General features: G+C 46.2%; 1 protein-coding gene and 1 long non-coding RNA gene across 7 annotated transcripts in view; one reads left to right on the top strand and one right to left on the bottom strand.

The window, feature by feature from the left end:
- The window catches only part of GPC6 (glypican 6), a 1,119,686-nt gene extending 1,094,679 nt beyond the window's left edge, over nt 1-25,007 (top strand). For all 6 annotated transcript variants that reach the window (XM_053305384.1, XM_053305385.1, XM_053305387.1 and 3 more), the window contains 2 exons: nt 17,210-17,385; nt 19,019-25,007. In XM_053305384.1, coding sequence (XP_053161359.1) covers nt 17,210-17,385; nt 19,019-19,221 — 379 coding nt within the window. In that variant the 3' untranslated portion in view covers nt 19,222-25,007. The remainder of the gene's footprint in view (nt 1-17,209; nt 17,386-19,018) is intronic.
- Nucleotides 6,907-10,712, bottom strand: LOC128349321 (uncharacterized). Its single transcript, XR_008318736.1, has 3 exons — nt 10,451-10,712; nt 9,743-9,771; nt 6,907-7,159 (listed from the first exon to the last, which is right to left on the bottom strand). It is a non-coding gene; the product is annotated as an uncharacterized LOC128349321 (long non-coding RNA).

Raw genomic sequence — 25,007 nt, forward strand, 5'->3', positions numbered from 1 at the left:
CTTTCTATCTGCATTTGAAGGATCTGTTTCCAGGTTCAGCACAATCCTATGCATGTGTTCAGTGGGCTTACATCCTACTAAGTGTGTTTAGGATTGCAGCTTTAGACTGGTTGAACAACTCCCTCTCCCCAGGGAACCCTGAAAATTGTAATTGACAGCAAGGAGCTAGAGATCATGAAGTTCTCTGTGTTGTTGCCAAACTACAGTTTACAGGATTCATTGGAGACAGGTATGATTAATATAAAACTGGTATATGTTTATAGTCCAAATATGCCCTAAATATTCCTGTTCTATGTCATATTATTCAGCATGTCTTAGACTTTGGGCCCAATTCTAATGGAGGTTATGATAAAGGAAGCCATTCAACATCCTGCTGAAGAAGTCACTATGTCAAGATCAGTTCTGGTTATTAAAATCCCTCTTTGCCCTACAACTGACTGCTAATTAAGAGGAGGTCAGGCAGAGTTAATTCTAGGCTAGCAATTAGCAAATGACACACAGAAGGACTGCTCTTTCTGGACCTCTTTTGAAAGGCAGCTAGTGATATCTTATTATCAGGTCATAAATGAGCAAGGGCTTGAGAGATGTGAGAGTGTAAAAGTGATTAATGCAGGTGGAACACTAATGAACAAATCAGGACGTGATCATAGCCATTGTCAAAATGGTTGGCCTTTTGGGAAATCCACAGCAGGTCTGCTTCTGTCATTAATCCTACTCAGAAAACATTGCGTAGAAATTCTGTTCCTTTAAAAGGGTGTTTTTTTGTTTTGTTTTTTTAAAAATGAGAATCATGGCAAGGGCATGTGGAGGCAGGGCGGGAGGTCGGAGGATGTTCCTGGGTCGGCTGGAGGCAGAGCGGGCGGCTGGACTGCAGCAGCTGGCCTGACAGGCGAGACGGTGCCCACTGATGATGTCAGTGGCGTGACTCAGCTGATGAGGGGTAGGGGTTGCCCGGGGGAGGAGCCAGGATCAGGAGACAGAGACGAGCAAGGGGAAGGGATGATCTGGGGGAATTAATAACGGCTATCGGGGCAGAAATGGAAAGGGAGGGACTGGAGTATTTGGATTGCAAAGGAGCCTTAAAAGCAGCCCACGATGAGGGGCAGAGAGGGGAGAAGAACGGGATGTAGTCTCCCAGTGAGGAGCCAGCCCCTGGTGAAAAATGTCAAAGGAGAAGGACATGAGTGAATGAATGAATGAATGAATATAATATTGTTTGTTCCAGAAGTTTTTGTACTGTAATTTTCTGCCCTGAAACAAGCAACAGGCCTTTTTAGATAGTAAAAAGCCAGAAATTTAAAGCCAGAAATTTTTCAATCTGTTTTAAATTAAATATTCAGAGACTTCTCAGTCCCGTCCCCCCCCCCCGATCAAAGCCCTATGGCAAGCAGATCCCTATATACCTGGGGTGGGGTGGGGGGGTAACCACAAAAAGGAATTCACCGTCTACCTTGCAAAAGCTGTGTTGGATGGTCTGGGCAGAGAGTCTGCTGCAGAGAACTCTTCCATCCTGCCTCCTTCCGGGCTTGCTGGGGAATGCCAAGTTCAGGCTTCTGGGAGGCCTCTCTGGAAGCCCCGCCCACCTGCCAATCAGCTGAGAGGCGGGGAGAGAAGAAGAGCTCTCTGCAGTTTGCAGGCCGCTCGGATCCTCGGCCAGAGCCGGAGGGCAAGGCAAGCAGGATGGCAAGTGGCTGAGGGGCCCTGGGGCCGGGCCGGTGGGCAATGGGGTGGGGGTGGCAGGAACTGGTGTGGCGCCCCCTCCTCAGTGGCACCTAGGGCACGTGCCCTGGCTGCCCCCCCCAAGTTGCACCCTTGAATGCAGGTGGTGTGCCTTTCTCTTGACAAGATGCATCCTTTCTTGCCTCGTTGCAGGCACTGTCATGGTTAGGTGTGCAGTGGCTTGTGATATCCATGCTGAGACCTGATTTGGCAGTTTTGCTGAGCCAAGGCAAAGGGATGTGTATTAGTTGCTAGGCAACAGCAAGGGACTTTCAGCTGCTGATCTGTTGGCTCCCCGACCCCTGGGCCAAATATCCCATTTACTTTTGGAGTTGGCCCTGGGCTGGCATATATTGATACAGATATGAACTATTCCCTATCAAAAGAAAAGAGAGAGAGAAACTATTTGCTAAATGTGCTTTCAAAATTCAGCCATCTGGTCTTGGCAAAATAAGGAAATTCTATAAAAGTAGTTCCATTTTTATTAAGGGGCATCCAAAACAGTCATATCTCCTGGAGCTTTTTATTTCTCTTAAGTTAAAGCAATTAGTAGTCTAAATGTTGGTCACTCTGGCCAGGAAATTGAATCCTTTTAAGAAAATCAGTGTATGACCATCCAGTTAGCATAATGTTAATAAAATGTAATAATGGTGTCAGGATTACAGAAACTCTCTCTTCACTTTTAAAAGGAAACTGACCTTGAAGATTGGATGATATTCCTGAATCATTGCCAGAGTATCAAGCTTGTTGCCTAGAGCTGTCTGAATCAGGCGCACCATTTGTCTGAAACATCATCTCTTTGCATTACTGCATTCATGGGCACAGCACTCCCATGGTGATGTGTTGTTCTAGGTGCAAACACTCAGCCCAATGTATCCCATTAAGAAGGCATCTTCTGTTGATTCTAATGATTCTTCTCAGTGCATGCACAATGAGCCTCAAGAGCAAACGTATTCTTGTCCTTACACTTGACCATCTTTAAGGGCTCTTAGAGATGGTCAAGGACAGGCATTCGACCACTGAGTTGTGTAGCTAATGCAGTGGTCCCTGCATTGTTGTCTTATTTCATTGTCATATCAGATCTAACATCTGCAGTGACAAGTGCTCTCTTTCAGGCTTTCCTTCTTCTCTCTTCTCCAGCAGAAAAACAGCCTGGAGGCTAAAGGTCTAATCTCATTGCTGATCCTGCATTTGGGAGGAGGCCTGCTATGTAGGGGGCCTCTTCATTCTCTTTCCCTGAAGTATCAGCAGGGATGGATTGCCCTGGGTGGAGGTCAGATAGAGAGCTCTCATGATATAAAGGTGGTCTCCTTGGGTTCTTCTGCCAGAGTACAAGCAAGGCTGGAAGGTCCTGGGAGGTGGCCTGATATGGAGGCTGCCTTTTTTGGTTCTTTCCTGTCATGCTCTACAGAGAGCCACCCCCACGGCTTTTCTTCCTGCAAAGGAAATGGAGGTGCCACCTCCTAGCTGTTCCCCCAGGGCCAAATCAGTCACTCAGTTTGACTCCGCCTGGATCTAAGCCTCCAGCTGCTGCCTTGGCTCTTGGTGGAAAATAAGAGGGCTGGAGAATAACATTTGGCCTCAAACTTGGGCCTTCCAGCTGTTGTTTGATTACAGTTCCCATAGTCCCCAGTAGTCGCAGTAGCCAATAGTCAGGGTTGATGGGAACTGTAGCCAAACAGCAGGTGGAGGGCTGGAGTTGTGCAGCCCTGCCCTAAATCAAGCTTCCTCTTCCGCATCACCATTCCATCCTCTTCCACACGGGGCAGATCTCTCTTCAGGGCCAAAATCCAGCCTCCTAGCCATACATGTTGGGGCAGACAAGCTCTGTATGAGCCTCCTGGCAAGGAACTGTCTATCTTGAGCTACATCTTGAACCTCTCAAACATCTCTTGGCCCTGAGTGGACTGGCCAAGAGAATCTTTTCTGTAGCTGAGTTTGACCCAAAGACCTTTTTACCCAACTCTACCCAAAGAATATTCAAAGCAAGACAAATGTATTTTCTTTAAAATAAAACATTTTTAAAAAAACAATAAATATGCAAGTTTTATTGCTGTTCTATCTCTACATCCTATTAAAACAAATATTTAATATTTTAAAAATATATACACAGCATTTTATTGCTACTTATGTAAATAGTAGCACAGTTGTCTCTTTTAATTTGCCTTCCCCTTCTTCCTCAGCAACGTCCAGCTCCCTTGGAGGAACCACGATCCCCATAGTGGCTTCCACCCTGGCCAGTCTGCTCCTTAGCCGCCTCAGTTGTCCCCTCAGTGCCTTGAAGCTTTGTACACATTCCTGGCAGCTGCGGAGGTCTCTTTGGCCTTGAAGGAGAGAAAACAAACAGGGTGAAGGGGCCTGTCTTCCACCATGTCAGTCCCTGCACGGACTTCTAGTCCCCTTCCATGCTCAGCACAGACTCCTCCTCTCTGTCTTGAAAACCCTCCATGGCTATGTACCCCCCGGTGAACTTGCACCTCATCAGGTTTATTTTTGCTCTTCCAGCTTCTCTGTCTTCAGGAGCCACCTGAAGGTCTCCTGCTCTCTAAAACAACTCTTTCTCTTCCCTCTCGCTGACCCTTGGGTCTGGAACAGCCACTCAGATGTGGCCCCTCGTCTCTCTCCTATCCCTCCAATGATACCTGAAAACCCACCTCCACTGCGCAGCCTTTGGCTTAATGCCTCAGTAGAGGCAGCTCCATCGGCTTGAACTGAATGCCCCTTATGCTTTCCTCTCCCATTCCTCCTCTTCCTCACTTCTCTCTCCAAAGCCAAACTTTAGACTGTATGCTCCTGGTGGCAGGGAACTTTTGCCCATGTACATTGATGACACTATAACGAGGATTTGCAATATGCACAATTGTATATCATCCTCCTTGGTTTCCTGTTTCATCTCAGCTTAAACTCAAAAGGGCTGATATTTGTTTTCCTTTTAGCATTCATATTCTGCTCTTCCTCAAGCAGCTCAGGGAGGTTTATACATGGTTATTTTTTCCTCACAATAACCCTATGAGGTAAGTTAGGCTGTGGGACAAGTGACTGGCCCAAAGTCACCCAGCAAGTTTCATGGCTGCATGAGAATTCAAACCTGGGTCTTCCTGGTCCTAAGGAGCTGCGGCTGAAATACATACATATCTTTCCCCCACTTGCCCCCACCTCAGCTTCCCTCTACTTCTTCTATTGTATCCCTGCCTCTCTTTTTAGACTATAGGTTTTTTAGATTGTAAAATCACAATGAGGATGGAAAAGGTAGAGGTTATGGAGTGCTGCCTCTGTGAGACTTACGGTCACGCAGCTGATGGACCTGCATCTCTACCAAATTCTGCAGAGTTTCTTTCACATTGCTGAGGTCTGGCTCCAGAGGAGGTGGGGAAGGAGGAGGAGGTGGAGAGGGATGCAGGAGGAGGGAAGAGGTAGAGGTGGAGGGATGGAGGCAACCTCCAGGGAGGCAGAGGACAATGATGAATCAGACCCAGAGGGCTGGAGAAGTACAGCAGGGTCTGCAGGAACATCTGCAAGAGAAGAAGAAGCAGCAGGAGGTCAGCTGCAAAGGCTGACATCCTACCACACCCACCATCACTTGCCCTCACTGCTCACTCTGAGAAGCTGCTTGGATTACAGGCACTGGAGCTTGGACACATGAAAGACAGAAAACGAAGGAACACTTCAGCAAGTACTGACAACCCACTCACAGGCCTCCCCTCTGAAACCTTAGATGCAGACTCAAATCAAGCATTTCAGCATGAAAGAAACAGAGCAAAAGAGCCATTCTTAGCCCAGCAGCAATTTCAGGGGCATTCTGTGAACATACCTTCCCTTTCGCACCGCTGCAGCCGAACTTCACTGTGGATGAGCCTTGTCCGCATGTGTCCAATTTGCAGGTTGATGGCCCGGAGAGAACGAGGGAACTGTTGGGAAATGCGGCGAACCCTCAGTTCTGCAACAAAGAGAGCAAAAAGGAACAAATGTTGTATGCGCTGACCAGGCTGAGTACTGGTGACTTGCAAAAAGGGCAGTGTTAGGGCTTAGTCCATCATCTGGGCTGGGTATCAAAACTGCAGCTGATCTTTGTGCTGGGTGTAAATGCAAAAGGTTTCTGAGGTGTCGCAATACTTACGCTGCTGGACATAGTCATGCTGTAACCCTTTGAGGAGTTCTACTTCTTGCTGAAGATAATTATCAGCAATGGAAGGCTCTAGTAAGGGCTCTGACACAGAAGCTGCTTCCTTTGGAGTGTCTGTGAGGATGGAAGGACCTGGCACTGAGGTAGCCTCAATGAGCACTTTCCCCAGTAGGTCATTGGTGATGCAAGGCATTGGAAGGGGCCCTGGCATCGAGGTTTCCTCAATGAGCACTTCGCCCAGGATGTTGTTGGTGATACGAGGTGCTGGAAGGGGTTCTGGCATGGAGGGTTCCTCAATGAGCGCTTCCCCCAGGATGTTGTTGGTGATGTGAGTTGCTGGAAGGGGTTCTGGCATGGAGGGTTCCTCAATGAGCGCTTCCCCCAGGATGTTGTTGGTGATGTGAGGTGCTGGAAGGGGTTCTGGCATGGAGGGTTCCTCAATGAGCGCTTCCCCCAGGATGTTGTTGGTGATGTGAGGTGCTGGAAGGGGTTCTGGCATGGAGGGTTCCTCAATGAGCGCTTCCCCCAGGATGTTGTTGGTGATGTGAGTTGCTGGAAGGGGTTCTGGCATGGAGGGTTCCTCAATGAGTGCTTCCCCCAGGATGTTGTTGGTGATGTGAGTTGCTGGAAGGGGTTCTGGCATGGAGGGTTCCTCAATGAGCGCTTCCCCCAGGATGTCGTTGGTGATGTGAGTTGCTGGAAGGGGTTCTGGCATGGAGGTTTCCTCAATGAGTGCTTCCCCCAGGATGTCGTTGGTGATGTGAGTTGCTGGAAGGGGTTCTGGCATGGAGGGTTCCTCAATGAGCGCTTCCCCCAGGATGTCGTTGGTGATGTGAGGTGCTGGAAGGGGTTCTGGCATGGAGGGTTCCTCAATGAGCTCTTCCCCCAGGATGTCATTGGTGATGCGAGGTGCTGGAAGTGGTTCTGGCATGGAGGGTTCCTCAGTGAGCTCTTCCCCCAGGATGTTGTTGGTGATGTGAGGTGCTGGAAGGGGTTCTGTCATGGAGGGTTCCTCAGTGAGCTCTTCCCCCAGGATGTGATTGGTCATGCGAGGTGCTGGAAGTGGTTCTGGCATGGAGGGTTCCTCAATGAGCGCTTCCCCCAGGATGTCATTGGTCATACGAGGTGCTGGAAGGGGTTCTGGCACGGAAGGTTCCTCAGTGAGCTCTTCCCCCAGGATGTTGTTGGTGATGCAAGGTGCTGGAAGAGGTTCTGGCACGGAGGGTTCCTCATTGAGCTCTCTCCCCAGAGTGTCCCCTGGAACATTGGGGAGTCCCCCAGAAAATGGTGCAACATGGGTTGGGTTTCTGGGATGACCTGAAAGGAAATAAAGCAGGAATCAGGAAATGATCGTGGCTTGTAGGCCTGATAGAAATGCCCTCCCTTTTCTGCCTAGGTTAGCCAGCTGGGAAGTAGCCTGGGATTGTGGGTGAGGTGGGCCACCCAAGGAAACAAGCAAGGAATGAAGAGGAGTACATTGCATAGCACTGACTGGCAAGACAGCCCTCACCAAGTACACTTCAGAAGGGAGTGTAATGGCCAGGCTCTGCCTGCTGTACATACAAGTGCAGCTGCCTTCTACCAAGTCATGCTCTTGACTCTCTTTGCCCTACTCTGGCTGGCAGCCACTCTTGGGCAGAGGCCTTTTCCTAGATAGCTAAGATCCTTTAACAGAAGATGATGAAGTCTCAACAGGAGACATTGTGCATGCAAAGCAATTGTTCCACTACTGGGCTATGGGCTCTCCCTTCTGTGTGAGGAAAGAAACTTCTCCTTTGAGCAGAATGGGAGCTGATGGTTGACATGGACAGAGGCGTAACTATAGGGGGGGCAGGGGGGCACGTGCCCCGGGCGCCATCTTTTTGGGCCACATGGGGGGCGCCGCCATGACCAATTTTTTTAAAAAAATTTTAATACAAATTTCTCCTGCTCAGTGCAGCAGCGCTGCAGCAGTCAAGGAAGCGCGTCGGCGCACCCTCCCCCATGAGCGGTCCCTTCCGCACCGCCCGCGCCCCCCCCCCATTGCTTTGCTGGCGGCCAGTCAGTGGCCTGGCTTGGCAGCGGCAGGCGCTGCGGCGGGCACCTTTCATGCTGCTCACTGCGCCTGCCCTTTGCTGAGGCTCGCTCGCTCCGTCGCTCGCTTAGTCTGGAACAGCCAGAAAGAGGCCCTCTAGTGGCTTGCCAGCCAGAGGGTCTCTAGTCAGTGATGCACGCATGCGTGACTCGGCCGGCGTGCCGTATCGCGCTGCACATGTGTGCGGTGCGTCCGTCCTCCTCTGTTCGCCTGCACGTGGTGGCGCGGTCGCCATCGCGGAGGAAAGCGTGGTTGCTGGGGCTGGGGCTGCACTGCAGCAGGCGCAGGCAGGACGACGAGGACACACACGGACACCCGCACGGAAGAAAGGATTCGGTGGCGGGCGGGTGGAAGCAGCAGACCAAGTGTCAGGGTGAGAAATTGAATGAGTTGCAAAAACTACAGAAGCCACACGTGGGGGAAAAAACATATTAAAGAATCAGGCTTTTATTTAGCTGCCCAACTATGGTTCTCAGATGCCTAACAGGTGTTAATGTTTGCATTATATGCTCCTCTCTCCGCCCCAAAAGAAAGAAAAACAATCATAAAGATTCTTTGGCACTCAATCTTAAATGCATGCATGTATATGGAACTGAGAGTCAGTTCCCACAGCCTGGGTAGTACAGCAGTGTGAGTTGACTCAAGCAGTGTAACATAACTGCCTGTGCATTGTTACAAGGTGTTTCAAGAGAGTTTTACCATGAGTTCTGCTTGCTGGCATGCTCGTTTTTGCACTGTGAAAGCTTGCCTTGTGATCTCAGTTTACGCTGAAGTGCTCCTATAACAGCTCCAACTCAGAAAAACCTGCAGTGTTAGCTTTAACAAGTGCCCGTGGTATCCTGCTAAAGACACAAAGTTTGGCAAGAAAAATGGGGGAGGGGGTTATATGCAAGGACCTTTGGAGATTGTCTCTTGCTTGTGAGGAAAAACCGAAGTATAATGTGGTGTGTATCATCAATCATTGCATCATAATTCTGTTGTTTGAGATACAGGCCAACTCCACAGGGTTGTTGTGAGGAAAAAACACATGTGTGTCAGTCAGATGTATGCTGGGGGGGTGGCGGCGGCGGGGGCGCAATTTCAGTGCTTGCCCCGGGCGCCGTTTCCCCTAGTTACGCCTCTGGACATGGACTATCTCTGTTTCACGAACCAACCCCCAGTTACAGCCTCTTGGCCTAGTGGGGTGGGGGGGGGGTCTTGAAAATCTGCCTGGATGCCATAAGCAGGAAGCATAGCTGTGATCTCTGGAATGCAGGCCTGGCTCCTAGAGGTAGAAAACTGTGGTCGGAGAAAGAAAGAGTCTCTTTGGTCTGAGCTCAGAGCACATTGGCCAGGAAATGTTGCCCTTGTTTTCAGGTGATCCTCCAATTCCATCTTGACCCATGTAATTGTCAAAAAAATGAGATACTTTTGAAACAATTAGCTTCCTCTTCTTGAAGGCAGGGAGAAAAAGACCCAAAGGATGTCTTGGGGCTGGGTGTGGGCAAAGGGTTCTTGCAGGACTTTTTCAAAAGTGCACAACCTCTAAAGGAGAATGACCAAACCTACCTGCCTGCTGCCGCAGCCCTTTCCCCATCTCCTCTTCGAATGGAGGATAGCTAGATGTGACTCACAGAGCCTCCCCCCCCCCCAGTCTCCTCTAACACTTTCGGCTGCATCAACAGCAAAGGATAGAGGTGGCTGAACCTGCCCTCCTGCTATCCATCCATCGGATGGATGTCTGCCCATCTCTCTCCATTGTCTAAGAGAAACAGTTCTCCAAGGAGGCTTTCCCTTGGGGGCTGGGGAGCCCTGAGGAGAAGCAGGCACTCTCATCATCCACTTACCTGTCAGTGCCCCCTCTTCATCTTCATCCCTGCAGAGATAAGGAGAAATATTCTTAGTAGCAAATCACAGGAAAGAGAGGGTCTCCTCCCCCAGTAATACTAGGGGTATTACTAGTATTACTAGGGGTATTACTAGTATGTGCCCTCCCTCTAATTTTAATTCACATGCAGCCAAGTATGTCCTCTCCCATAATCCTTATAGGTGGCCCTGCTAATTTTGGATGATTCCATAGTTGGGAGCAGTGAATGTAATTGCTGTTGAATGTCACTCACTGCATTTTGCTCAGAGTATTTTTCATAGAGGATTGACTGGTTGTGGCGGGGCGGGGGGTGGGCCTGCTCTCGTAGTTCACAGTCATGAGGCCAGCTTTCCCACCCCTCTCCAGTGTAGTTTCCCCACTTTTTAAAAATCCCCCCCAAAGGGACACATACATGCTGTTTTGTGTTTTAAATAGGAGGGAGGCAGCCTGCCAAAGGTATCAAGGGGACAGTTGACGAAATTGGCATTTGATTCAGCAGCCAATTACTGGCATTCTGAACATGGAAAGGAGATGGGCTCACCTTGATGAGGCAGTATATGCCACACCTGGGTTTGGGCTATGTCTGAACACCTCCTGCTCATCACTCCCCCCACCCCATCCCTTCAGCTGGCCACACCAGAGCCAAAAGCATTAAGAGGAGTCAAGGGTAGAGAAGAGAGCAACTCACTTTGGTTCTGCCTCTGGGTGAGACCTATGGGAACATGAAAGAAGAAAAGGTTAGGCATGTTCTTGGACATAACATGGGGGTGCTGGGGGGAAGCTTTTGAAGTCAGCTTCAACTGGTGGGCAGGATTTCCCCACAACCCCCCAAGTGGGCCCACAGGAGCCAGCCAGTAGCTCCTGAGTGATACAGCTTCACCGGTCTAGGACCTCCAAGCTTAAGAAACACAGTGGAAATCAGCCAAGCAGGTGACCTTCGAGGGCCGCCTGCATTTCAAGGAGAAGCTGTGTGGTGTGAATAGTGGTGGTGAACTTGTGACCACTGAAGTTCCCACAGGGAGCACAAACACGTGTGAACACAGCAGGCTGGGCTTCAGTTCTCTGCCCAAACAGGCTAAAACAACGGAAGGGCATCTTTAAAAACCAAGTCCACACCGCCATTAGATTTTGCTTCACCCACCATGCCAGAGACTTACCTGCAGGCCACACATGACCAACAGCCACCCATCTTGACAACTAAGCTACTCATAAACTGGCAGCCGAAGACAGCCAATTTATCGAAGATGCTTCAGCTAATCTAAAACGCTGCCAAGTGAGCCTGCTGCAGAATCTTCGCAGGTTTCCAAGGGGAACCATGATGGCAGAATTCTGTGGCTGACTGTGAAGTCACAAGTTACTGTTACTGGTCATGCTGGCTCTGGTTTGAATCCAAACACTGTCTTGGGGGTGCAGCTCAAAGTGTCAGAGCACCAGGGGCGAGTCATCCCAGCCCTGCCCTCCCTGCTCCCCACATGTCACTTTCTATTCATTTGACTTTCCCCTTCTGTTAACAAATTCTGAAGGAAGGGGATGCTTGTGGATAGGGGTGGGCTGCAGCTGCTGCTTGTACAGTTGGACACAAAGTTTATAATAAGCCTTGCATGAGTCCTCTGTAACATGTAAGAGGGCAAAGGCAACAGCCACATCCATTGCATGTCCCCAGCTAATTTCCCACCTAATCACTTAGATTAGATTTCCACCTAATTACTTGCTGAAGTCCTTTAGCTAGGAAATTCCTCTAAATCACATTCAGCACTGAGGCCCATCTCTGTTCAGAATACACAAAAAGAAAGCCAATTAACTTGTGGAACTCACCACCTCTAGATGCGGTGATGACCACTGGCTTAGATGGGCTTGAAAGGGGGTTAGATTCACGGAGGAGGAGAGATCCCTCTGTGGCTATTAGTCATGATGGCTATGGAGAACCTCCAGGTGCACAGGCTGAATCCCAGATGCTGGGGACATGCAATGGGTGCGGCTGTTGCCTTTGCATTCTTACATGTTACAGAGGAAGCATGCAGGTTTATTATAAACTTTGTGTCCAACTGCACAAGCAGCGGCTGCAGCCCACCCCTACCCACAAGCATCCCCTTCCTTCAGAATTTGCTTACAGAAGGAAAAAGGTGAATGAATCGAAAGTGACCGAGAGGGAGGGAGGGGAAATAAGGACAAAGAAAGGGGAAGCACAAAAAATGAAGATGGCCCACAAAGAATGAGAGGGCGCAACAGAAGGCTGTAATGTACTTTTTGTATAAGGTTATGACAATGGAAAGCAAACAATTATCCCCGCCCCCTCTGTTTCTTCTTAGGAAACAGCCCACATCCTTATTAAACTCAATAGGCCCAACTGTACAAAATCTTAGTTTCTGCTGCACATAGTTTGATGCACTGCACATTAATATGAACATTGGACAAAGGGACCTCCTCTCTGTCCTCTCAAAAGACCCACCATGGTAGCTCATGGCCCCACAGGGGATGGATGAATCCCGCTAAGGATGCTACTCTTACATTTTTAGGCATTCTAGCGATTGCCTCCTTACAGCTATTATTTCTGCCACTATATTTAAACCATATGTTGTTGTTGGAAGTGCTTTTGCTTAATGTTTTGTTGACATTCTGTCAGCTGGTATGTACCCCTCACTTCCTGCCCCTCTGGCTGCTGCCACCACCAACAGCACTGCAATTACTCTCCAGTATATTATTTTATCAGGAAGCAAAAAGGTGTCACATAGAAATATGGAAGCACTCAGTTGCTGTTGAAAGTCACTTTGCTCAGAGTGGTTTTTGCTCAGAATGTTTTTCCTTGAGGATTGACTGGTTGGTAGGGCGGGGTGGGGGCAGAGGCGCTCTTACCCCCGGACATTGGGGCCCTGGTCCATGGCCTCCAGGGACAGACTCCAAATGGTTGGGGGGGGCCTCCTGCAACCACCTGTGCCCACCTCGCCACACCGTACCTCCGGTATTTTTGTTTTGTATAATTTAAGCGAGGAGTGGCAGCTGGGGAGTGAGCTTAGCAAGACTTGCCTGCCTGCTCCCCCGGTGTTGTCCGAAGTGACCGCTGGGCTTGTCTATTCAGCCCAGTGGCTCTTGATAACTGCGAGGCGCTCCAGCGCGTGGCATCATGGGCTTGTGGCAATCTATTTTAACTGCACCGGTGCGCTGTAGCGCCTCGCAGTAAACAAGAGCCTCTGGGCCGAATGGACAGGCCGAGTGGTCACTCCGGCCACCCCCACTGGGGGGTGGGAGGCAAGTCCTGCTCAGCTCACCCCCCGGCCCACCCCTCAGCCACACACATGCCATGGTGGCTTGAATTATGCAAAAACAAAAAACAGAGGCATGGCTTGGCGGGCGCAGGGTGGCTGCTGGAGGCACCCCAATTGCCTAGGTGCATCCCTGGCATGGGGAAGGGCGGACCTGCTCTCATAGTTTACAGTCATGAGGCCAACTTTCCCACCCCTCTCCACAGAAGTTTTTCAACTTTTTAAAGAGTCCCCCCCACAAAAAATAAATAAAAATAAAGGACATGTTTCAGGTGAAAGAATGGCAACAAAAAGGAGGAGGACCTAGGTGAGTCCAATAGAAACTCTATATTGCACCACAAGAACCCACCCACACAAAACCTTTGCGGTATGCAATATTAAATAAATCTGTAAAAAGACATTAAGGGGACACATTCAACTGCAACCTAATATTGTAAGGATTTTTCTCAAAACATACCAAAGGATGAAAGTTGCTGGATATTTAATATATACTGTTTTAGAATTACCCACATATATATTCAAATCAATACATAAATCCTTAAAATCATCAAAATTCACATATACATACACATTAAAATAACCAATAATACCCATTATGTTAATATTTCATATGGGCTAATACATAAAATCTAAAAGCACCAACTATTCTTTCAATAATCCCTTCGTTTTATAGCTTCATGAGTTCCAAACTTCCAAAAGGTTCACAAATGCAAAGAAAGGGTCACAAAACTCTATATGGACTTCTTGTACCACATGTGCTGATGTTTTAAAATCCACATCCAGACACATCCTCTGTCTCAAAAAGGTGATAAAACCAGCTCCACATTCTACAATGCATGTGTAAGCACTCCTTTCTGTACTGAGCTGAAAATGCCATCAGATAAATTCTGATTTTCTTTATATCTATAGCCCTATTCAGATGTTAGATTATGTTCAGATGTTACAGATGCTACACATGTACACATTTTTCTGTGAATGCTTGTACATGGATTCATTTAAAAGCTGGACCTGGGTACAGGCCCCTCAAACACAGGCTACAGATATGAAGTGTACCATTGTTTGTGCATTGAACGTAACTTGTGAATAGGGCTTATTTTGTATACATAATATGCTTTCAAAGACACTGATTCCAAGTATGCTTACATGGCAGTCCAAAGAGCACACTGCAATTTCCTTAAAAGGAAACAGCACTAGCATTTTATGCTGTTTTTGTAATATCTTTTATTGACCGACCAATCAATCAAACTATATCAGGGGCTATCAATGGCCAGTTATGGAGAAGATGTCATGATTCTGTCATGAGTACAATGTAGCAACACATGTATTTTGCCATAGGAATGTTTACAAAATATATAATGCATAAAGGTGGCATAAAGACACTGGTTGATACCAATGCTGACAAGGCACATGTGAACAGAGGCGTATCTAGGGAAAATAGAGCCTAGGGCAAGCATTGAAATTGCGCCCCCTGTCCAAACATCTGACACCCATCTTTCAGATAACTTTACCATAATATCAGCTTAAAAATACAAGTCTGAAGGTCACATACAAGTCACATAACTGAATATGTGTACAGTGACTTATATTATATATATATTAAAATAAAAATTACCTGTAGCCCCTTCGGGGGGCTTCCTAAAGGCTGTGGCTGGGGGTCTGCAAAGGTCCCCCCTCCCCCCTTCTGGCCTCTAGGGCCTCACAGGGACGATTTGAGCATGTGCAGTGGCCATTTTTAAAAATTTTTTTTTTTAAATGGCAGCTGAAAACAAAATAGCCACCATGCATGCTAAAGTGGCCTCTGTGAGGCCTGGTATGGCCTAGGGCCTCACATAGGCCATTTGAGGATGAGCGGTGGCCATTTTGTTTTTGGCAGGCTTTTTTTTTTTTAATTTTAAGAAATGGCGCCCCCTTCAAGTGGCGCCCGGGGCACGTGCCCTGCCTGCCCCACCCTAGATATGCCCCTGCAGGGTACTTTGAAGTATCCCAAAAAGCCGACGTAAAAAGTGGAACTAGCATGGGCATAATTCAGGCTAAGTTAATGTAATCATGTATGGAGTGCACCTCAATGTCCCACAGGGACTTCGAGGTACATCCCCCAGATGTGCAAATGCACACCCACCATTCCAGTGGTGAAGCAAAGTAAATTTGCTGTCTGGGAACGGCCCTGGAGATGGCTGTGTGTTGTACAGCCATCAATGGTACAGTTGGCAGCCAAAACAATAGGGAATAGGGATTCAAAAACAAATTAGGATCCTCCAAAGGGGTCCCAGAATGAATGGCAGAGGGCCTGAAATGAGACAACAGAGGCCTTGAAAACAAATGGGGCTCCCAAATGACACATACAAATCTGGGGAGCAGCAATATGAGCAAAAAGGTGTCATGATAATATGAGCAAAGAAGAGTTAAGCACCCCCTCCCAACTGGCAGTTCTCCCCTGCAAACACTATTCACCCATCCTGCTTTAGCAATGGGAACCTCATGATTGCTTCTTAACATGTGGGTCTGCTACCTGGAAAACTTCATTAATGAGACCTCTCTAGACTTATTCAGGTGTTATTTAACCATGTGCACCACACACAGTTCAGTACCACTAAGAGCACACTGGCAAGCTTCACCCCTACATTCCATAATCCCCATTGTGTGCACAGGTATAGCATTTGTCTGCAAAGACCAGTGCTGTACCTGAGGAGGGATCCTCCCATGACTTAGCCCCACAAGAGTTCCCAATCATGGGGAAGTTACCTCCATGGCTAAAATGCATGTGTCTGAAGACAAACACTGTACTTGGTGGCCCCTGGTTGCGCAGTGGTAAAACTGGCCCCTGGTGGCGCAGTGGTAAAACTGCCGCCCTGTAACCAGAAGGTTACAAGTTCGATCCTGACCAGGGGCTCAAGGTTGACTCAGCCTTCCATCCTTCCGAGGTCGGTAAAATGAGTACCCAGAATGTTGGGGGCAATATGCTAAATCATTGTAAACCGCTTAGAGAGCTCCGGCTATGGAGCGGTATATAAATGTAAGTGCTATTGCTATTGCTATTGCTACTTGTGTACACCCTCTTTCCCCGAGTTTAGGATGTGCAGCGGGGCTATGGAGCAGGACAGGTTACAGACAGGGGGGACCAGCTTGCTGGCATGCTCCTGTGGGCATGTACAGTGCACATGATTACAACCCTCCTGCTTACAGGGAGGGATAGCAATAAAGACACTCCAGATTATTTAGGTCTCTCAAGGCAGCTTCTCCTGTTACCCTTGACACTGTGGGGGCTGATGCAGCATGGATGGTTCTTTGTGGCACTTGTGTTAGCAGCAGTCTGAAATCACAAAGAAGACAATGCCGCAGCGCCTCCCTTTACCAGCATTGCCTCTCCTGGTGAGCTGAAGAACTGCAACATGGCCTTCTCATGAGGTGGGATTTCTGTTAAATTCATGGCTCTGGAAGGAGCCACATTGCAACAGCTCCCTTACCACAAAATTAACATAAGGAAGAGGATCTTGTGTCACATTGGCCCTTAATCTCAATATATGGAAATTTTAAGCACTTGACAGATGTTTACAGGAACATTAATAGTAACTTTATAGTAATATCAGTTTTCGATTCTACTACACGACTAGATCATGTACAGATTTTTGTACCTTGCTGTTTACAAGCCCATTTAAATGTGTGGGGGAACAACAGGGGCAGGCAAATCCATCTCCCCACTCCCTTTCACACATATACCCTGGCCCACTGTCATCTAATTGTGCAAGGATTCTGGTGGACCAGCCCTCAACCCACAGTTTTAGTACAACTTTAAAGTATCAAAATAGTAATTGCTTTAGCAATTGCAACTAGGTGATGGCACACCAGGTCATAGAGTGGGGGTGATGTGCATGTCCACACTCTTTCCCAATGAGTTTAGGATGGGTCCATTGGAGTATTGTCCAAACCAGCCCTTAGTGAATTTTAAATTGTGGGGTTTGCCCACTGTGCCCTTTCTGGGGAGGAAAAACATTAACAGATTGTCTTTGCACTTCATTAAAAAAAAAAGCTTTAAAAAGAAGGGCTGTCATTTAGTGGAATGAGTGAGTGATCATGTAAACATGTTTACAGCAAAAGCTGAATACACACAGCATGGCTAAATTGAGCTTTCAGGGAATAATTATGTATCTTAATAATAACATAGCTCAATTCTTCATTCTGCTGCATAGATATCTGCCAGAGATTATGAATGATGGACTTACCAACCAGATCAACAATCCTGAAGTGGATGTGGACATCACCAGGCCTGACACCTACATACGTCAACAAATCATGGCCCTGAGAGTCATGACTAACAAACTCAAGAATGCATACAATGGAAATGATGTGAACTTTCAGGACACGAGTAAGGCACCACTTCCCACATAGAAACTTGATCCACTCTGTTGCAACTTTGTTCTCGGGGCTTTAAAATGCTCGTTCTAGGATGTTCTTAGATGAAATCATTGTCTGATTCTGCCAGTGTCAACTGATGCTTCAGATTTGTCTTTTCTGAGATGTGCTGAAGGATGAGCTGTATGTGGGCAGCAGCCAAGTATTTTTGCTCATTGTTTCATTTCAGGGCCTTCCCTGAGCCACCTTAATCCATTTCATTTCACTGGGAGAGAGCTGAAATTCCCACTGAAATGAATGAGGCATTCATTTTGAGGCATGGGATTCACTGCAGCATGCCTCCTTCCCACACAGTGAAGGTTATATCCTAATCTCTGGGTCTTGTGAGATTAGCCACGCTACAGAAGTGGACTTCTGGCATAACATGAGCAGTGTGACAAGTAGCTGTACTGCAGCAGCTCTCACACCTGAAAGGGAATGTGAAATCAGGACTTACAGCTGACTGAAGCTCTATGTTTTCAACATTATGCAAGCTAGGTTGATGTTTCAGATTAGTTGCCATCAGAAATCAGCAGATAGGAGGAATCATCCTCAAATTTCTCTTCTATGTTTGTTTGCTTAGGGGATTTTTATTCTGCTCTTCAGGTGGAACTTCCCAGAGTGGCTAATAATTTAAATCAAAACAAATACAATATATGAAAAACAAAGATAGCAGTTGCACTGGTGACCTTTGTCCAACGGAGTTTGAGTTAATCACCACAGCTGCAGGAGAAATTAAAGCCAAAATAATAATAAGCATCTAAAATAGGGTTCTCAACTTTGGCTTCCCAGATGTTGTTGGTACAACATCATCTTTGGCCCTTGTAGCTGAGGTTAATGGGAGTTCTATCTGTTGGATTAGATATCTAAAAGGCCTGGAGAAATAAAAAGATTCACTTGGTGCTGAAAGGATGGATATCAAATCCAGCATCAGGAAATCTATCTGGGAAGAGCATCTCACAGTTTGGGGGTGCAGTCATTGAAAAGCCATGAAAAAACACTGTCCATCTGAAGCAGGAGGTCTTGTAGAAGGTCCTCAGAGGAAGTCTGTAACAGCTTCATATGGGAGAAGGTGATCCAGCCTTCTGTCAGCATGAGGACAGTAAACTGAGCTCAGAAATGGACCAGGAGCCAGTACAGCTGTTTTAAGACTAATAAAATGTGATCTGTACCAACCTCAGACACATTTTGCATTAAATATATTTTCCAACTTGCCTTCAAGGGTATCCCTGAGTACAATGCATTGCAGCAATCAGGGGTGCAGCTAAGGGAGAGGGGGCCCATGTTTACCCCCTCCCTGGTGGCCCCTTGGAGTGAGGGAGATAATGAAGAAAATAGGGAGGGGTGGAGCTAGGGGACCCTCAGGAGATGGAGGGCCCAGGTTCTTTGAACCCATCTGCTCAGTTATAGCTACACCCCTGGCAGCAATCCAAGTGGGATGTTACCAGGGCATGACTACGTGTGGCTGGGCTAAGTGTGTCCAGGAGGAACTGTAACTGGTGCACCAACCGTAGCTGGTGCGATGCCACTGAGGCAACTTGGCCCTCTGAAGACAGGGTCAGGTCTGATAGCCAGCTCATCCCATTTTCCTGCTTTTACTCTCCTAGGCGATGAGACCAGTGGCTCAGGAAGCGGAAGCGGTTGCACCGATGACATTTGTCCAACAGAGTTTGAGTTCATCACCACCGACGCGCCACTCGTTGATTCTGACAGGAGGGAAGTGGACTCTTCAGCAAGCCGTTCCAGCCAATCAGTGCTCACATGGTTCCTTGTTTGTCTTGCCCTTCTACTGCAAAGACAGTGCAGATAATCCTGGCTTTGGTCAGAGATGACTATCTTTTAGCTATTGAAACATAAAAACAGCCAACTTTCTCCTTTTCTTATGCTCTTGGACTATGGACCATGCCACAAACACGTACCGTTTTCTACAAAAAAACAAAAACAAAAAACATGAGAGCGGCACAGCCACCGGCTCCCCTTTGTGCTTTCCCAAAGAGTACCAGGTGCCAGACTGAACTGTTTCCTGTTTCATTCAGAGAGCTGTGCAGACAATGGTCCGCTCCTATGAGAGTTCAGATTTTTCTCAGATTTTTATGACAGGAGACATTTCCGAGCTTCATTTGCTTTTATGCTGCAGGAAGAAAGGAGGGGGGGAAGGGTGGGGGTTCCAAGGTGTAGTTTTTCCTTTACAAAGCAAAAGAGAAAAGAAACAAAGAATAGAAATGTCCAAAATCAGGCTAAGCCCAAGGTCTAACACACACACAAAATATAACTTAAATAGATATAGATATAGATATATAAAATCCAAGGAGGAGGCGAGACCTTCTTTCTGGGGTGCTTCCATATTGCACTTCAGGTCACCAAAATGATCTTTACCGTTGAGGGAATATCTCTGAGTTTTGTTTTCTTTTTGTACCACAGAAACAAGTGTATGTTTTGCACTCCATTGGCCAATAGGTTTTAAAAAAAGGAAAACTTTGAGTAATAGAGTTCCTCTCAGAATACTCATGTTGTTTAGTCTGGTTCTTCTTTGAATTCTAACACTCTTTGTCCTAGTCGGTTATTTAGCCACCATAGGTAATTTACACACAGGAGTCCACCAGATTGCCCATCATCACCAGTTTGTAGGGAAGTCTAATAATTGGACAGGAACAATTAATCTCTTGTGATATAATCTCTGCAGGTTTGGCATCCAGTAGTGTTTTTTTTTTCTGCAGCTACCTTCATTACCTAACCAAAATGGCAGTTCCTGAAGGAACTGATAACAGTAATTGGATAAATATGTTAGTTTTGCATAGAAACGGCATCCTTCGTATCTATTAGTTTCTGTATCAGAAGGGTACTCTGTTGCTAAAATGTTGACACAAATATATATATATAGTACTGACATGGAAAATTTCTTTCACTTTTTTAGTCTTAGTATGATCATCTATTTTTATATATATAAATATAAATATATATATATATAAATCACAGATTTTAACTTCTTAATTACAAGCTCAGGGTTGACACATCTTTGTAAGGAAAAAAATGTTTTGTCAACCAGCTTTTATTTTTGTTCTGCTGCTTGGGAAAAGGAATCCTTTGATGGCTGGCAAGCGCAAGCATCCAAGAAGAGAACTTTTTGCATTTTCAGTTGCCTGTTTCTTTACTGAGTCGCAGTGGGGGGTAGCGCTGCTGCTAGCCTCTTCTATGTGGGCGCATTTGTGTGGGTGTGTGAGATACTTCCATGGAACTCCATGGAACGGTGTGACTTGGTGATGACAATTGTACTCTTACATGTTTTATTTTCAAAAAATCCATTTGAACTGCCTATATGTTTATTATAATCATAATACACCTGGTTTGCATTGGGATAGCATGAACTGATGCGCAAGAATGTCTCAAAGCCCAGGGCTGTGATCCTGCTCCCATACAGTGTCACTGTATGCCTCCCCTCTCTTGCCATGCTCCTCTCATGCCTGATGTACCACTGCCGCCATTCACAGCAAGTCAAAGCTCTCCTGAGTCATACCTGGAAGCATCCAGTCATTGGCTGTTTACCAGGCCCCAGTGTTGCCCATGCATGGCTGAGCTGAAGTGGGCCATTGCATACCACAGGATGGGGTGCTGGAGGGCCTTGGCTTGTTGGGAATGGCTGCAAACAACAGTGTACCCTCCATGGGGGAAGCATGACAAGGGAGATGGGGTCGATACAGATGTCTTAGCCTCTATGTGCCCCTTAGTCTATGGCACAGCGGAACCAGGATTTCAGCCCAGGTGACTAAACCTAAGCAAGCAAGCTGAAACTTGGCCCTCCCTACCTAAACTAGCGGGATTGAAAAGGGCTTCTGTGGAGCTGCTGGTTATCAATGGATTGCCCACTTTTGATGATCCTTCCAGTGGTGATAAAGGAAAAGGTTAGTGAAACACTTTCAAGAAAGCAACTCACATTGCAGTTAAGGCATTGACTGTGTAAATTGTACATGTTTCAAAAAATCGTTTCCTCGTCTAATTATAATTAGCTATCGATTTAGTAATGAAAGTAGTTAAGCTCACAGCACAAATGTATAAAGTATGCTTAAGCACTTTTACTCCCGCCCCCTTAAACAAATGGACCGTAAAGGTAGTGAATAATGATGTGCTATATCAAATAAGAAATCAAAATTTTAGATCTTTTGGTTTTCAAAAAAAGATTGTATTCTATTTTTATTATTTAAAATTTTATACAATCCAACCTTGGCAATCCTGTTCAGAGTTACACAGTTGCTTTCTTTTATAAAAGCTCTCCCATTTCTTAAACACATTTTGACTCTGGCCATTTCACAGCCACATCTTATGCCAGAATCTGAGACAGAGTCCCAGAAGTAACCCTGTGCTGCATTGTAGCTAGTAATCATGGCTAGCATCAGTCCCATTCATTTCAATGGGACTTAAGTATGACTGTCTCTGGATTGACGCCTCATCCCAGTAATTCAGATTGTCTAGTTGAGAATGCCATTATAATGGATTGCCTTATATTGAATCAGACCAGACCCACTGAGCTCAGTACAGTCTACAGTGCCTGGTTGCACCTCCCCCAAGGACTGGGGCAATGGCCACTTGCAGCCATGCTGGTCGATGTCAGGAGTTGTACCTGGAATCTTACATGTGCATATGCTCTACATTACAGCATTTGCACCTAGCTCTGAAGTCTTAAGAAAAAAGATGCAGTAAACATTGCAGCACATTTCCCAAAGTCCTTTCATCCATCTGTTAAAAATGAACCACATTCATCATCTTGAAAATGTGGCTGATTCATACCAGGATGAATGTATACATTTTTACAGGAGAGTGCTGCCGAGAGGTTATATTTCTTTGCAGTTCGATGGTTTCTTGTTCTTATACATGAGCCATATGTGACCCCCGGAGGTGCAGCATTTGTTTTTAATGGCTAAATATCCTGTGATCTCAATCTCACCATGTAGGAGAATAAATTTATAACAACAAGTAACCACTAAAGAATTTTGAGATAGAGCAATTGGTCCACGGAGTTGCCACAAAAAACAAATTGCCCACCTATCCCCAGCTGTAATGAATAGATAGAAGGTCTTACCATATGAATGGCTGCCATCATGTGGAAAGATACACACGCATGCACACATGCATGTGTGCACAGACACACACACACACACACACACACACACACACACCCTATATACTTTTTGAAGAGAGGAGTGAAGCCACTCCACAAGTGTGGCTGTCTGTCATAGCTCATGTCCTCTACTTTGGAGGAAGAGTCTTAGGATATCAAGGATCCTGGGATGTCTCAGGAAACAATCATCAGGGAACTCTCTCCTAACAAGACTTCCACAAATAAGGAGAGAGAGGAACACCAAGAGACCATGCTTTCTTTAGCTCCCACCTTGGGAACCCCTGCTATCTTTAGATACTTCGCTCCTCAGAAACAATCTCTGTTCCTGGTATCCTACCTTCATCCCTAAGGCAGCATCAGATATGTCATGAAATGTACTGGTTACTCCAGAGAGCACTCGCTTTGGTGCCAGATCACCAGGAAGGTAGGACCAAGACCACACACCTCCCTCGGCAGGAATTAACCTCTCATTGGGCTTCCGACCGGTGCTGGAGCAACACTAGGCTACCTTCTTGTTGCCTTTAGCCTTCTCCAGCTCCACTATGCTATCCAAAGTCCTAACACCCTTGCTGGACATCTTACATACCTGATCTGTATCTTATATTCACCATTCCATGGAGAATGGTTGCTCCATGAATCCACCTATTTTCAGGATTTCAAAGTACTCTCTCCAGCTCTACCATCACTCCACAGACCTCAGCTTTGAACAGGAGACAGGCCATCTTTCTATATGTTACACTGGAATGTGCAGAATTTGCCATGGGTCTGTCATTTCCAATAACATCTCTGCAGGCAGATTAATATATGACCTTGCTCCTAATGTCATCATGAGTTCACCCTACAATTGACACCATTCACAGTCCATTTCTTTTGAACATTGGTCATTGATTTATGTAGACAACATAGGAAAATACAGTAATACATTTCTCTTGTGACTCAACTTGTTCTTCTTAGACCCATACTAGCATCACTTTAGTGCACTTATCCTGTTCTAGCATGCCAGGATTGTTACTGAACCTTTCCAATGTAGCGAGACATTCATAAAACACAGGGCAATCACTTCCACCTAATTATGCTATATGTAAATATAATAGTATTACCCCATATATCCCAGTTCAGAGAATCTGCTACATCTAACATCTGCTTGGTAGAGTTGAGATAGATGGCAGAACAGATGGTAGCAGACTCTAAGAACCACAGTCAACTTTAGTATTTGAGTTGCCTACCTCTAAAATGAATTCTTATCCCACAGGCATTTGTAGTAAAGCGTTATAGGACTGACCACCACTAGTTTGCCCTGTACAATGGACTCTAACCACATTTTGGGCAACTAGAAATTTTTGCTTTATAGATACTGCCTGGTGTGTTCCCTGCTTAATAAACCTTTTCTATGCTTCTCAAGCATTTAAAAAAACAACAGTAAACCATTTCCACATTTCACAATTTCTCATAGAACTCTACGAACTATCTGTAATGGTTGTTGTTTTTTTAAAGCTCTCTATAACTATTCATCATAGTGATGTGGGCTTGGTTCTGTGTAGAGCAATCTGACGTTGCTTGAATAATGCCTGTAGAAAGGATCCACATGGACTGGATCCAGTGTTCCCTCTAAGGTGTGTGCATGTACACACACACACAAGTTTTTTAATATCCAGTTAATTTTAGATCCCACTCAGGTTGAATGAGGAAGGCCCCACTCTGAATGCACGTGTGCACATCTGCCTTGATACTGCTGCCTGGAACAAAACTCATTCCTCAAATAAATGAAAAAAAATTAGAGGGAACATTGACTGGGTGACTCTTTTTTTAATATCAGCATTGTCACTCCTGGGGGGTTGGAGGGGGCAATACTGGTATGAGAAGGCACCACCTTTTTTGGCCTAAGTCAAGTAGCTTTTTTCTATAGCCATCCTGCTAGAGCAGGATGGGACCCAGCTGCATTGAAACAGCGCCACTGTTTTCAGTGGATGCCATTCGGCTAACATATTACTTAACCATAGCGGTAATAAATGAAACTTATTAAGAGAGCAAATGATGTTTGCAACTAAAGAATGCATCACCATATTGAGTTTCTCCAGAGAGAGAAATGTTATGTCCCCTACAGAATGGCACCCACCAATAGCATGTTTGATGAAGAAGCCAGGTGCTATGCAGTGGTCATGGGTCCATCTTCCTGTCCTGAAGGAGGTATTGACTGGTGATGGTAGGTAACATGCATCCATTTACCATGTTTTAGTCAAAGTTCATAGATTAGCATGTGAGCTAAATCAGGGATGAATTTGTCCAGTCAGACTTATCTGTTTATTTTTCCACAGTAGGTATGGTTATTGCTTTGTGTGAGATGTGCACATAATACTCAAATATTCCCTAAAGCTTGAAATGTCTCTTTTTCACACCTCACATTGTCTTGGAATGTGAAGGAGCTATTAAATCTACAGAGCGTGTTGAATTTTGGAGTTAGGAAATAAAAATTTCAAAACCTG

This window comes from Hemicordylus capensis, chromosome 3, assembly GCF_027244095.1.
Source record: "Hemicordylus capensis ecotype Gifberg chromosome 3, rHemCap1.1.pri, whole genome shotgun sequence".
Lineage (NCBI taxonomy): Eukaryota > Metazoa > Chordata > Lepidosauria > Squamata > Cordylidae > Hemicordylus > Hemicordylus capensis.